Below are 14,426 nucleotides of genomic sequence, written 5' to 3'. Positions count from 1 at the left end.
CATTCTATGTAATTTTGTCATTAAAATCATAAATCAAGGTGCGACTAGACTTTTCAGAACCTTTTATTTGAAAACTTGGCTGAGTCATCCAAAAGATGCGTGAATTTTCGCGGCTTGGAATTGAAGCGGATTTACGTGGGACAGGAGATGTGAGACAATCTCTTTTCGTCAATGGATGCTACAGCTTTGTGTTTTCTTTCAACATTTAACTTGTAGTAGACACATTCCACCATGACATCCCTGATCCACTGGTGAAAAGGATGCTTTATTCCTCTCTTCTTTCATTGAGAACTGCTTCATACAACAAACAGAGTGCACAAACTGCTGAAGATGACCGTGTCCTTGTGTTGTCATGTTATTTTATTTTTTTGTTGTTGTTGTATTGCGCCTCGAGAGTGGCTGACTTTACAGCCGCTCCTGTATTTTGTTTTTCTACTTTTTTCTTTCCTTTCCTCTAACTTCCATAACTTTGCTGCTTTGAAATGTACATTTTTTTCACTGCGAGACTAATAAAGGCTAATCTGAGAAGGAAACCCATGGGACAGATAGAGTTGAAGGTCATGTGAAGTAAGGATGGAGGAAGGTAAAGGGGGGGGGGGTGCAAAATGAAATGATGATGGCGAGGAGTTGTTGTTTTTTTTTGAAGAGCAGGAAAGTACTCTGTCTAGCTTTTGAAATCTCTTTCACCGAGTTTTAACAACCCTCGCTAGACATTTATAAGCATAGGGTGCTGAGGTGGGCGGCACCGGGTGGGGTGGGTTGGGGGTAAAGGGTGCAGCTGTGGAAAGCCCAGAGAAGTGGAAATTAAAGCCGACACACTGTGGGGGCTCTGTGTTGGTGGCTTGTTTTTGCGTGTGTGCTCTTGTAAGCAGAGAGTCCGCAAAGGCGGCGGCTTAAACGACGCCGAAGATGAGGCACCATTCTATACGTTCGCACGGCCACAGGACATGATCAGAAATTTCCACTGAGGTCAGAGGATAATTGAACATTGACGTATGGTTGCGTGAAGCCGCAACATGGGCTAGCCATATAATTTGCACAGCCTGCTCCTTTAAGAAAAGCCAACGCCGAGTTCCATGTGACCTCCAAACACGCACATTTCAGTCATGTGCGCGCACGTCCTCGCCGCCCTCCTCCCCCAACCTGCTCTCTGACCTTGTAATCATGAGGGTCAACGATGGCGTGCCTGCCAGGACACACACACACACCCACACACGCATGCATACACATTCACACACACTCACAAACACTTCTCTCCTCACCTCCGGCAGCGTGCATGCTCTGATTTCTGGGCCTCCATTTGGAAGGATCTGCTGTTGTGTGAGCAAACAAAGCAGAAACCCTGAGACGGCGCAGAAACAACAAGGCCCCACTCATATTTTCTTGCTGGTAGCTTTTTCCCTGATTTTCTCCCTGTCAGCCCTGTGAATGTTTTCACTCCAAACAGCTCATGAAGGGGCAATGTGTCCCCGGTATGTGGGCCGCAAATGGACACGAGTGTTTACGCGTGTGCGGCGTCCTCAAGGTGATGTAGCGTTTACCTCACATGGTGTGGACCGCAATGATGATTATAGCTCGGATGTCAGTAGTCCCCCACATATTCAAAATTCACTCTTTGCTAATTCAATTTGAAAAAATGAGAAATGTTGAAAAGAACAGGAAAGTAGGTTTCACTTTTTAATAATTGTTGTTTAAAAAATAGATTTTAATTACTTATAAATTAATTCATTCACAGCCAGACATGTGCAAAAATGTGTCCACTCCAGTGCCAGGGTTTTTGTCCTTGACACATGAATACTAGGACCCACAGAATTTTGGGTTTTAGGATTACATAAACATTCAATGCAGCGTAAGAAACCGTAGACTACCTTCTTAGCATTTCCCTTATGTCCATTCTAGTGCTTTGTTTTAGCTTCAGATGTTAAAGCACGATTTAACCAATATATATTGTATTGTATTTTGGACAGCCACCCTCATTTCAAGCTCGTATAACTCCAGATTCATATAATTTAGGAATTAGCTCTTTTTTTTCTGATGAAAGTCTAAGGTTTCTAACGCTGTATTGAATGTTTTTGTAGTGCTAAAACTCAATATTCTGTGGGTCCTGGAATTCAAGTGACTATGACAAAAACCCTGGCACTGGAGTGGACATGTTTTTGCACGTCTGGCAGTGAATGAGTTAATTGAAGGTGTGCCTTATAATCCGGTGCACCTTCTATATGGAACACACACCTTCGATATGGAAGTAAATTGAAAATACACAATTCATTGGGGGTACGCCTTATTATCCAGTGTGCTTTATACACCGGAAAATACAGGTTCATTGATGTGATGTACTGAATATTGACTAGGAGACAAACGTAGTTTTTTCTGGGAGGAGTAAAGTGCAGCCTAGGTTTGAGAGTGAAAGTTAGTCCTTCCTCCACCACTAAATTGTTCTGGCTTCCAAATTCTATAGCCTTCACTCCATTCACTTTTTTAAGAGAGGGAGGCCCCCTCATCGCCCCTCTTTTACCCGGTGCCTCCTCCCTTCACATTCCTCCTTGCTTTGTTTTCTCCATGTTTTGCTTACACACACACACACACACACACACACACACACACACACACACACACACACACACACACACACACACACACACACACACACACACACACACACACACACTCAAAAGCGAGTGCCCTTATAGACATTCACCCCCACAATGGCTCACATCATTTTTTGAATTAACTTGCGCTGGCTAATTATGCTTCCTCTTTCTTTTCTCTCTGCGGCGTCTTACACAATAACCTTCTTTTAGCCGGATTTAAAATCCTACATCAGGTATATTTCTATTTTGTCAAATTACACGAAGTGCATGCCTCAATGTTTAGGGGTGCTTTCAGTGTATTTGGTTTTATGTGGTGAGTCGTACTGTAGATGTTGGGGTGTGAACTTTGGTTTGACATTTTTTATTGTTGTTGGTGGTGTCTACTTTTTTTGATTGACGTTTTTAAGAATTGGCATGTTTTAGATGATCACAAAAATGTTTGCATGACAGTGGAACCTCCCAAATTGAATTCACGTGACACTAGTCAACAATTTATTTCATGAACTTCAAATTTTTTTAGAGGGGTTTTTGAACTCACTCACTGCCATTCACAAATCTATTCGAATCGAAAATGTGAAATAGAGCGCCAGGCTTGGGTGCCGATAAAGCGCTTGTCAGACCTCTGGCAATATTTTGCCTTCCACAAGGGGGCAGCATTTCCCTTTTATCCACATTAGCTCTTTCTTACAGCTTCAACTGTTGTTGAAGCGCTATATAAAACAATATGTATTGCATCGTATTTTGTACAGCCGCCCCAATTTCAAGCTCAGATAACTCCAGACCCATATAACTTAGGAATTAACTATTTTTTTCTGATGACAGAAGAGAGTCTAAAGTTTCTTACACTCCATTGAATGTTTATGTAGTCCTAAAACTCAAAATTTTGAGGGTCCTGAAATTCGAGTGACAATGACAAAAACCCTGGCACTGGAGTGGACACATTTCTGCACATTGGCTGGCAGTGAATGAGTTCATTGCACCTAAATATAAATCTTTATATTTTTACGATAAAATGGTACTGCATTCCTTTTCGATATATCGTAGCATTCTATTATTACAGTTAATTCTACTTTTGGAGCTTGGCTTATGAGTGGCTTGTGCTTGCAGGTATTTCTTTGCAGTATTGGCCATCCTCACGGTTTTGGGAGTTCTGAATGGACTGGTCCTTCTTCCGGTCTTACTATCCTACTTTGGGCCTTATCCTGAGGTAAGCATTAAAACAAACCAAAAAAAATACAGGCTCCGAATATATCAGACTGGTCCAAAATGACACATTTGACTGGTTTATTATCTAAGGTTATTCCAGTGGATGGTCGCAGCAGATTACCCACACCGGAGGCGCCATCCCACGTGGTCCACTTCTCTGTCCGGCCGCGCCCCACCGCCTCTGCTTCGGCCACCTCAGGCGCAGCCTCAGATTCGTCTGACTCTGAGTACAGCTCCAACAGCAGTGCGTTGGGCATCAACCAGGAACTGCCGGGTGGTAATCTGCCCCAGCGTAGGGGACAGGATGGACACCAGGAGCAGCAGCAGTACCATCTCCCCACCAGCATTGTATTGCGCCTCGAGAGTGGCTGACTTTACAGCCGCTCCTGTATTTTGTTTTTCTACTTTTTTCTTTCCTTTCCTCTAACTTCCATAACTTTGCTGCTTTGAAATGTACATTTTTTTCACTGCGAGACTAATAAAGGCTAATCTGAGAAGGAAACCCATGGGACAGATAGAGTTGAAGGTCATGTGAAGTAAGGATGGAGGAAGGTAAAGGGGGGGAGGGTGCAAAATGAAATGATGATGGCGAGGAGTTGTTGTTTTTTTTTGAAGAGCAGGAAAGTACTCTGTCTAGCTTTTGAAATCTCTTTCACCGAGTTTTAACAACCCTCGCTAGACATTTATAAGCATAGGGTGCTGAGGTGGGCGGCACCGGGTGGGGTGGGTTGGGGGTAAAGGGTGCAGCTGTGGAAAGCCCAGAGAAGTGGAAATTAAAGCCGACACACTGTGGGGGCTCTGTGTTGGTGGCTTGTTTTTGCGTGTGTGCTCTTGTAAGCAGAGAGTCCGCAAAGGCGGCGGCTTAAACGACGCCGAAGATGAGGCACCATTCTATACGTTCGCACGGCCACAGGACATGATCAGAAATTTCCACTGAGGTCAGAGGATAATTGAACATTGACGTATGGTTGCGTGAAGCCGCAACATGGGCTAGCCATATAATTTGCGCAGCCTGCTCCTTTAAGAAAAGCCAACGCCGAGTTCCATGTGACCTCCAAACACGCACATTTCAGTCATGTGCGCGCACGTCCTCGCCGCCCTCCTCCCCCAACCTGCTCTCTGACCTTGTAATCATGAGGGTCAACGATGGCGTGCCTGCCAGGACACACACACACACACCCACACACGCATGCATACACATTCACACACACTCACAAACACTTCTCTCCTCACCTCCGGCAGCGTGCATGCTCTGATTTCTGGGCCTCCATTTGGAAGGATCTGCTGTTGTGTGAGCAAACAAAGCAGAAACCCTGAGACGGCGCAGAAACAACAAGGCCCCGCTCATATTTTCTTGCTGGTAGCTTTTTCCCTGATTTTCTCCCTGTCAGCCCTGTGAATGTTTTCACTCCAAACAGCTCATGAAGGGGCAATGTGTCCCCGGTATGTGGGCCGCAAATGGACACGAGTGTTTACGCGTGTGCGGCGTCCTCAAGGTGATGTAGCGTTTACCTCACATGGTGTGGACCGCAATGATGATTATAGCTCGGATGTCAGTAGTCCCCCACATATTCAAAATTCACTCTTTGCTAATTCAATTTGAAAAAATGAGAAATGTTGAAAAGAACAGGAAAGTAGGTTTCACTTTTTAATAATTGTTGTTTAAAAAATAGATTTTAATTACTTATAAATTCATTCATTCACAGCCAGACATGTGCAAAAATGTGTCCACTCCAGTGCCAGGGTTTTTGTCCTTGACACATGAATACTAGGACCCACAGAATTTTGGGTTTTAGGATTACATAAACATTCAATGCAGCGTAAGAAACCGTAGACTACCTTCTTAGCATTTCCCTTATGTCCATTCTAGTGCTTTGTTTTAGCTTCAGATGTTAAAGCACGATTTAACCAATATATATTGTATTGTATTTTGGACAGCCACCCTCATTTCAAGCTCGTATAACTCCAGCTTCATATAATTTAGGAATTAGCTCTTTTTTTTCTGATGAAAGAAGATAGTCTAAGGTTTCTAACGCTGTATTGAATGTTTTTGTAGTGCTAAAACTCAATATTCTGTGGGTCCTGGAATTCAAGTGACTATGACAAAAACCCTGGCACTGGAGTGGACATGTTTTTGCACGTCTGGCAGTGAATGAGTTAATTGAAGGTGCGCCTTATAATCCGGTGCACCTTCTATATGGAACACACACCTTCGATATGGAAGTAAATTGAAAATACACAATTCATTGGGGGTACGCCTTATTATCCAGTGTGCTTTATACACCGGAAAATACAGGTTCATTGACGTGATGTAGTGAATATTGACTAGGAGACAAACGTAGTTTTTTCTGGGAGGAGTAAAGTGCAGCCTAGGTTTGAGAGTGAAAGTTAGTCCTTCCTCCACCACTAAATTGTTCTGGCTTCCAAATTCTATAGCCTTCACTCCATTCACTTTTTTAAGAGAGGGAGGCCCCCTTATCGCCCCTCTTTTACCCGGTGCCTCCTCCCATCACATTCCTCCTTGCTTTGTTTTCTCCATGTTTTGCTTACACACACACACACACGCACACGCACACGCACACACACACACACACACACACACACACACACACACACACACACACACACACACACTCAAAAGCGAGTGCCCTTATAGACATTCACCCCCACAATGGCTCACATCATTTTTTGAATTAACTTGCGCTGGCTAATTATGCTTCCTCTTTCTTTTCTCTCTGTGGCGTCTTACACAATAACCTTCTTTTAGCCGGATTTAAAATCATACATCAGGTATATTTCTATTTTGTCAAATTACACGAAGTGCATGCCTCAATGTTTAGGGGTGCTTTCAGTGTATTTGGTTTTATGTGGTGAGTCGTACTGTAGATGTTGGGGTGTGAACTTTGGTTTGACATTTTTTATTGTTGTTGGTGGTGTCTACTTTTTTTGATTGACGTTTTTAAGAATTGGCATGTTTTAGATGATCACAAAAATGTTTGCATGACAGTGGAACCTCCCAAATTGAATTCACGTGACACTAGTCAACAATTTATTTCATGAACTTCAAATTTTTTTAGAGGGGTTTTTGAACTCACTCACTGCCATTCACAAATCTATTCAGGAATCGAAAATGTGAAATAGAGCGCCAGGCTTGGGTGCCGATAAAGCGCTGGTCATCCCTCTGGCAATATTTTGCCTTCCACAAGGGGGCATCATTTCCCTTTTATCCACATTAGCTCTTTCTTACAGCTTCAACTGTTGTTGAAGCGCTATATAAAACAATATGTATTGCATCGTATTTTGTACAGCCGCCCCAATTTCAAGCTCAGATAACTCCAGACCCATATAACTTAGGAATTAACTATTTTTTTCTGATGACAGAAGAGAGTCTAAAGTTTCTTACACTCCATTGAATGTTTATGTAGTCCTAAAACTCAAAATTTTGAGGGTCCTGAAATTCGAGTGACAATGACAAAAACCCTGGCACTGGAGTGGACACATTTCTGCACATTGGCTGGCAGTGAATGAGTTCATTGCACCTAAATATAAATCTTTATATTTTTACGATAAAATTGTACTGCATTCCTTTTCGATATATGGTAGCATTCTATTATTACAGTTAATTCTACTTTTGGAGCTTGGCTTATGAGTGGCTTGTGCTTGCAGGTATTTCTTTGCAGTATTGGCCATCCTCACGGTTTTGGGAGTTCTGAATGGACTGGTCCTTCTTCCTGTCTTACTATCCTACTTTGGGCCTTATCCTGAGGTAAGCATTAAAACAAACCAAAAAAAATACAGGCTCTGAATATATCAGACTGGTCCAAAATGACACATTTGACTGGTTTATTATCTAAGGTTATTCCAGTGGATGGTCGCAGCAGATTACCCACACCGGAGGCGCCATCCCACGTGGTCCACTTCTCTGTCCGGCCGCGCCCCACCGCCTCTGCTTCGGCCACCTCAGGCGCAGCCTCAGATTCGTCTGACTCTGAGTACAGCTCCAACAGCAGTGCGTTGGGCATCAACCAGGAACTGCCGGGTGGTAATCTGCCCCAGCGTAGGGGACAGGATGGACACCAGGAGCAGCAGCAGTACCATCTCCCCACCAGCAGTGGCAGAATAGCCAGGACGGAAGAGGAAAGGAGGACGGGGTCGGGCCATAGGCGTTCAACCAGGCACCCAGATCCCCCAGCCTATCATGTGTCCTCGGTAAGACCATATAATAATAATAATAATAATAATAATAATAATAATAATAATAATAATAATAATAATAATAATAATAATAATCGATGAAAAGGTTTCTTCAGCCGTCATCTGTACTTCTTTGAAGGTGTCGGACGTTTCGCTTCCCATCCAAGAAGCTTCTTCAGCAAATAATAACAATAATAATAATAATAAAAATACATTTAATTTCTAAGCGCCTTTCAAAACTCCGAAGGACACTTTTCCGTCATGGGATTTTTTTTATTTGTATTTATTTTGTGCGGGTGAGCAGCGGTAGCCATTCGCGCCAGTGTAGTGAACGCCATTCGCACCAGCGTAGTGAACGCTGACGCGAATGGCTGCCGCTGCTCACCCGCACACACAAAAAAAATCCAGTGACTGTAGTTATGAAAGGCTCTCTCGCGGTTAGGTTTTCATTTGTCCTTTTTTTATTCATTAAGAATGTAATTTATTGCATGCAAAATATTTGCTCATATTTCCTACAATGTGAAATCTATTTTTAAAAATACACACAAAAAAGAGATACAGAAGTATAAATAACATTTAAAAAAGAATATCTGGCATAAAAAGCCATTTATAAAAAATCATTAGTTCAATATTTTTAATCATTAATTCAAGAGTAAAATGGAGAGCATTCACTCTATTTTACCTTTTTATTGAAAATTATTTTATGCAATTAATTCAAGCCAGGTTTGAATGATATTTGCTAAAAATATGAAAGATAACTTTTTCAAATACAGCTTTATTTTAAAAATATTTTCAGAATGTTAGTCAATGGGGAAAAAATGAGAAATGTTGAAAAGAACAGGAAAGAAGGTTTCACTTTTTAATAATTGTTGTTTAAAAAATAGATTTTAATTACTTATAAATTAACTCCACCCTCATTCCCATACCTGCGCTACGGGCGTTTTCATTACAGGTTTGTTAACTCATTCACTGCCAGACATGTGCAAAAATGTTTCCACTCCAGTGCCAGGGTTTTTGTCCTTGACACATGAATACAAGGACCCACAGAATTTTGGGTTTTAGGATTACATAAACATTCAATGCAGCGTAAGAAACCGTAGACTACCTTCTTTAATCCGAAAAAAAAAAGAGTTAATTCCTAAATTATATGTGTCAGGAGTTATCTGAGCTTGAAATGGGGGCAGCTGTCCAAAATACAATGCAATACATACATATTGGTTTATTTAGCAATTTAACAACAGCTGAAGCTAGAACAAAGCGCTAATATGGAAAAAAGGGAAATACTGCCCCCTCATGGAACAGGAAAAATATTACTAGAGGTCTGACTAGCGCTTTATCGGCACCCAAGCATGAAAAAAAAACAAAAACAAAACCCGAACAAATTCGGGAATGGGGTTCTACGTAATATTTTCACTTCCCGAATAAATTTGAGAATGGCAGTGAATAGCTTAATGTTCAGAATATTCAATGAAGTATAAAATCGGCACCTCCTAAATAAACCAGTATATGTTCATCATTATTCTTGTTATCATTCAAATCAATAAAAGATATTTGACTTTATTTTGTTGCACAGTCTCAGGGTTGCAACGCTGGACCCGGGCCCAGCGTTCCTCAACGCGCCAGGGAGCCCAAAGGCCAACAGTACCGGCAGGCCCCGCCCCCAGGCCGCCCGCGCATGGACGCTTTCGAAACCTCCACCGGGGCCGGCTCCCATTTTGGCCCCCACGGCCACAGGGAACACTTTACGCCCCACCGGGGACGCGCCCCTCCGCCCCACCCCAACACTTACGGTCAGCCCATCACGACGGTGACGGCGTCGGCCTCTGTCACTGTCGCCGTCCACCCTCCTGGCTCTTCTTACCCGGGCTACCCTGGAACAGACACTTACCGGCAGGAGGAGGCTCAATCCTCCTTCCAGGACCCTCACGTGCCTACAGACCTTCACACGGGTTCCAGAGGAAGCACGGTGGAGCCAATGGAGCTCCAGGATCTGGAGTTTGACACGGCTGACGGCAGCAGTGGCAGTCGGGCTAGCTGAGGTTTGTCACCATATACGATAGAGACGCTCCCCTAATTACGAGCATTTGTGTTACGAACAACGGTACATACAAACATTTTTGCAAGTACAGTGATACCTTGGCTTACGAACTTAATTCATTCCCAGACAGTGTGTAAGGCGAAAAGTGTGTATCCCAAAAATTAATTTCTCATAGGAAACCATTAAAATGAGTATAATCCGTTCCCAGGTCCCCATAATTTTCTACTTTCTAATTTTCTAAGCCATAAAACTACACAAAATATACCTTATTTTATGTATAATAAAAGTGCTATAGCATTAGAAGTAAAGAAATAAACTCTACTGTATAATAAAGTCGTTTTATTTACCTTTGTGATGGTCGTTGGTGGCTTGATGGAATGGAGTGGCCGGTTTCATCAGCATTAAACACGTAGCCTTCTTCTTTCAGCATCTTGAGGAATGATCCCTTGTAGGTGCTTTCTCTGTGATAATTTGACCTAGTTCCTCATCAATTGTGTTCTTTTTAGCTGGGTTGGTAGCTTTTTGCAGCGAGTGTACAGATGGCTTGTGCGGGTTATTTGTGGAGCCTGATTGAAGGTATATTTTAACCTTGCAGTAGACACAGGCCTTTGAACGAAAGTTCAAACGATTCCAAAGTTCACTGTTTTCTATCCATTTTGTCTCTCTCTCTCTCTGTCGTCTGCCCGTCTCTTCAATGTTTCAACCACCTCCCCTAACTGCTGCGTTCTTGACCAATCACGTTACTTTAACCGAAGACTGAGGGCGGGGAATAGAGGACCAAAACAAGCGGGCTGCCATTTTCTTGTTAGGAGAACGGGCTCGTTCGCGAACGACACATCACTCATTATGGCAGCTCCGTGTGTATCCCGAAAAATAGTTTGTATGCCAAGGTAAAATTGTCATAAATTTAACGATCGTAAACCGAAAAGTTTGTAAGACAAGGGGTTCGTAAACTGTGGTATCACTGTATGTTGAAAAATGTTCTATGTGCCGAGTGCAGAGTTTCTCTTTGATCGTGATGTGCCCAGGATTTCATTTGTCGTTCACAAACACAGCAATTCCCCCTCCTTTCTTCTTACCGCTCCCTGCATTCCGGTCCGCACATATGAGTTGGAAGCCCTCCAACTCAGCGTGTGTGTGTGTCCGGAGTGATCGCCGACAGCCCCGTTTTTTCCCCTTCAGCTCGTTGGGGATGTCTGGTTTGGCGGCCGCTAGCCCCCTATTAGCTTGCCATGCTAGCTGCTTGTCTCCACTGTAGACAGTGGCCTCTCTTGTGCGAGTGGTTGCCCCGTTCACAGGAGTCACATAAAAAAGTGCGAATACATAAACAAAATAGTAGGATGGAAAGGGACTCAAACAGGGCTAGGAGCTGCTGTAGAGGCAGCCACTCAGGGGGCGCCATGATACTAATACTAATACTAATACTATACAATCCTGCTTTTTTATATTTTTGTTTATTTATTTTTTTATATTTTTGTTTATTTTTTCATACGTACTGTATCTTTTTGGAACATATATTTTATTAAATGTTTATTTTTCAGTACAAACCAGGTTACTTATACAAGCCATAAACATACTTATATAAACCTTAAAGGACAACCAACACCATTTTTTTGTTCCTAACTGACATCAGCAAAACGTTTTATAGCATCCAAAATACCCAAAACACGCAGGCTGATATTTTTAGTCAATTGCAAAACACCAATAAGAATGACTTAAAGTGTCCCAAAACTACTTCAAAATGACCTCTGAAATGGCGAGTTTCAGAAGGTCCCGCCCCCTTGTTCGTGACATCACGCCAGGACGTCGTGCCTTGTTCTAGAATCAAAACAATGGCTTCAGATTCGGAGAAGATGCTTTCTTGTTACTCATCAAGTTATGAATATGATTCAAATAGTTCTGAAGGGAAAGCATAAATGTTTGCAATCAATTCAAGAAGTCCTTCCGTATCATTTTGAGGTGTCTAGACTCCAATGTAGCTCCCAGAAAATGCACAAGATGGCGCCCAAGCTCCATTGCAAATGGGCTGATTTGTCTGCTGGGAATTTGTGTCAAGTCGTATCAAATAGTAGTCATGGTGCAACACACAACGATTCACCATCGTGTTATTTATGTGTTTTTCTTCTAATTTCGCCATCAACACGAAGTTTTCAGACCAAACAAAGTACCCAAAATGCATTGTGTGTCGCTTTCTCGGTCAGGGGCGTTCCAGACGTGACGTCACGGTAGGTATCGTCACCAACTCAAAAACAAGACTTCCTGAATATTCAGCGCGAGTCTTAAAACGTAAAATATAGCTAGATGCGGTGGAATCTTTGTAAAATACGCTCAGTAGAAGTCATTTGAAGTGATCTTACAAATTATGGACATAACTTGTCCGGAGGCGTCGGTTGTCCTTGAAACATACTTCGCGGTAAATATGCCTTAAACATACATTCGGTACAAAATATAGCACCGAAGCAACTTATGAACAAATTCACCTTACGAATGGCCGCTCGGAACGTATTTCGTTTGTAAGTTGGGGAGCTTCTGTATCTTCACAGAAAACCTTTGTGGAAAAAAATATTGACTGAAAATGTTTGTCTTGCAGTGTGTTTGTGCCTGTCATGGCCAAAGATGGACTTTCAGCAGCCTGCCTCGTCCGTGGTCCTTATGCCTTCTCCTCATGGTGCTCATTCTTACTGTAACCCGGTGGTCTTTTGTCTTAAAATATTTCTATCGATATTTAAAAACAGATGTATACATATGTACATAGGAACAAATGAATTAGCTCTTTTGTTTTTGTTACTAAGGGGAGAAAGTTGTGCAAGTCCTCATGTTAACAGACTTGGACTGCCATTTTGTGTGTGTTTGTGTGTATCTGTGTGTGTGCGTATGTGTGTGTTGCATCACAATATCTTGGCCCATTTTGAACTATGCAACTAATTACAAAGGAGGAAGGAATATGAATAAGTGATATGCATAAATTGACATATGAGAAGAAAATCACCTCTATAAATGAACCAGTTCAGGGTGTCCCCTACCTCCTGCCCCCAAAAAAAGCTTGGATAGGATCCAGCATGACCATGACTTTTGAAGATTAAAAAAAATGATGAAATGGAGGATGTTTTATAGGAGATCATTATTGTGATGGATAGTCCCGAAGTTTCTTTTTGAATATAGTAATTAGCATAAATCGCGGAATAAAATTACATTTTATGATACTGTTGACGTACATACACCATATCGTTCAGTTCAGTGTGTGCATGTGTGTGTTTGTGTCTGTGTGTACATGAATGTTGTACTTGTACAAAGGTACGCATGTTCAATTCTGACTTTTTATCACAAACCTGTGGTAGTTTTTTGTAACAATGACTGTTTTTTAACTCCACACGCTATGCGTGCTATTTAAGACAAGCAGATATGAAGTTTTTTTTTTTAAGTCACTGCCTCTCGATTGGAACCTGTTTGTGCACTCAGCTTCTTTTACCAATGTGTTTGTTTTTTTCCTGTAGGAAAAAGGTGGGGAACCATTGAATTTATTAAAAAGTGTCCTCCAAGGGCCAGAAATCGCAAAATTGGTTACACTATACATTGTACTTAAAGGACAACCGACACCATTTTTTTGTTTCCTAACTGACATCAGAAAAACGTTTTATAGCATCTAAAATACCCAAAACACGCAGTATGATATTTTTATTCAAATGTAAAACACCAACAAAAATGACTTAAAGTGTCCAAAATCTGCAAAAAATTGAGCTGCGAATTGGGCATTTCCAGAAAGTCCTGCCCCCAGTTCGTGACGTCACGCAAAGACGTCTGGCCTTGCTCTCGAATCAAAACAATAGCTTCAGATTCGGAGAATATGCTTTCTTGTGACACATCCAGTTAAAATACGCTCAGCAGAAGTCATTTGAAGCCATTTTTCAAATTATGGACACAACTTGTCCGGAGACATCGGTTGTCCTTCAAAGGACAACCAACACCATTTTTTTGTTTCCTAACTGACATCAGAAAAACTTTTTATCACATCTACAATACCCAAAACGCACAGGCTGATATTTTTAGTCAAATGCAAAACACCAAGAAAAATGACTTAAAGTGTCCCAAAACTACTTCAAAATGACCTCAGAAAGTTAAGGCGAAAAGTGTGTATCCCAAAAATTAATTTCTCATAGGAAACCATTAAAATGAGTATAATCCGTTCCCAGGTCCCCATAATTTTCTACTTTCTAATTTTCTAAGCCGTAAAACTACACAAAATATACCTTATTTTATGTATAATAAATGTGCTATAGCATTAGAAGTAAAGAAATAAACTCTACTGTATAATAAAGTCGTTTTATTTACCTTTGTGATGGTCGTTGGTGGCTTGATGGAATGGAGTGGCCGGTTTCATCAGCATTAAACACGTAGCC

General features: G+C 41.8%; 1 protein-coding gene across 3 annotated transcripts in view; it reads left to right on the top strand.

The window, feature by feature from the left end:
- ptch1 (patched 1) overlaps window positions 1-14,084 on the top strand; it is an 80,819-nt gene extending 66,735 nt beyond the window's left edge. Inside the window, exons 21-24 of one of the 3 annotated variants that reach the window (XM_088993838.1) lie at window positions 3,699-3,798; window positions 7,653-8,006; window positions 9,565-10,030; window positions 12,620-14,084. In XM_088993838.1, the coding sequence (XP_088849964.1) occupies window positions 3,699-3,798; window positions 7,653-8,006; window positions 9,565-10,029 (919 nt within the window). In that variant the 3' untranslated portion in view covers window position 10,030; window positions 12,620-14,084. Of the gene's footprint in view, window positions 1-2,801; window positions 2,825-3,698; window positions 3,799-7,463; window positions 7,564-7,652; window positions 8,007-9,564; window positions 10,031-12,619 lie in introns of those variants that run through there. The other 2 variants (XM_088993836.1, XM_088993837.1) reach the window with 2 other exon arrangements.
- Window positions 14,085-14,426: the final 342 nt, after the last annotated feature.

The sequence above is a fragment of the Hippocampus bargibanti genome, linkage group LG04 (assembly GCF_051943395.1).
Source record: "Hippocampus bargibanti isolate YZ-2025 linkage group LG04, ASM5194339v1, whole genome shotgun sequence".
NCBI classification, from domain to species: Eukaryota; Metazoa; Chordata; class Actinopteri; order Syngnathiformes; family Syngnathidae; genus Hippocampus; species Hippocampus bargibanti.
This window is presented reverse-complemented; position numbering and strand designations above follow the sequence as displayed.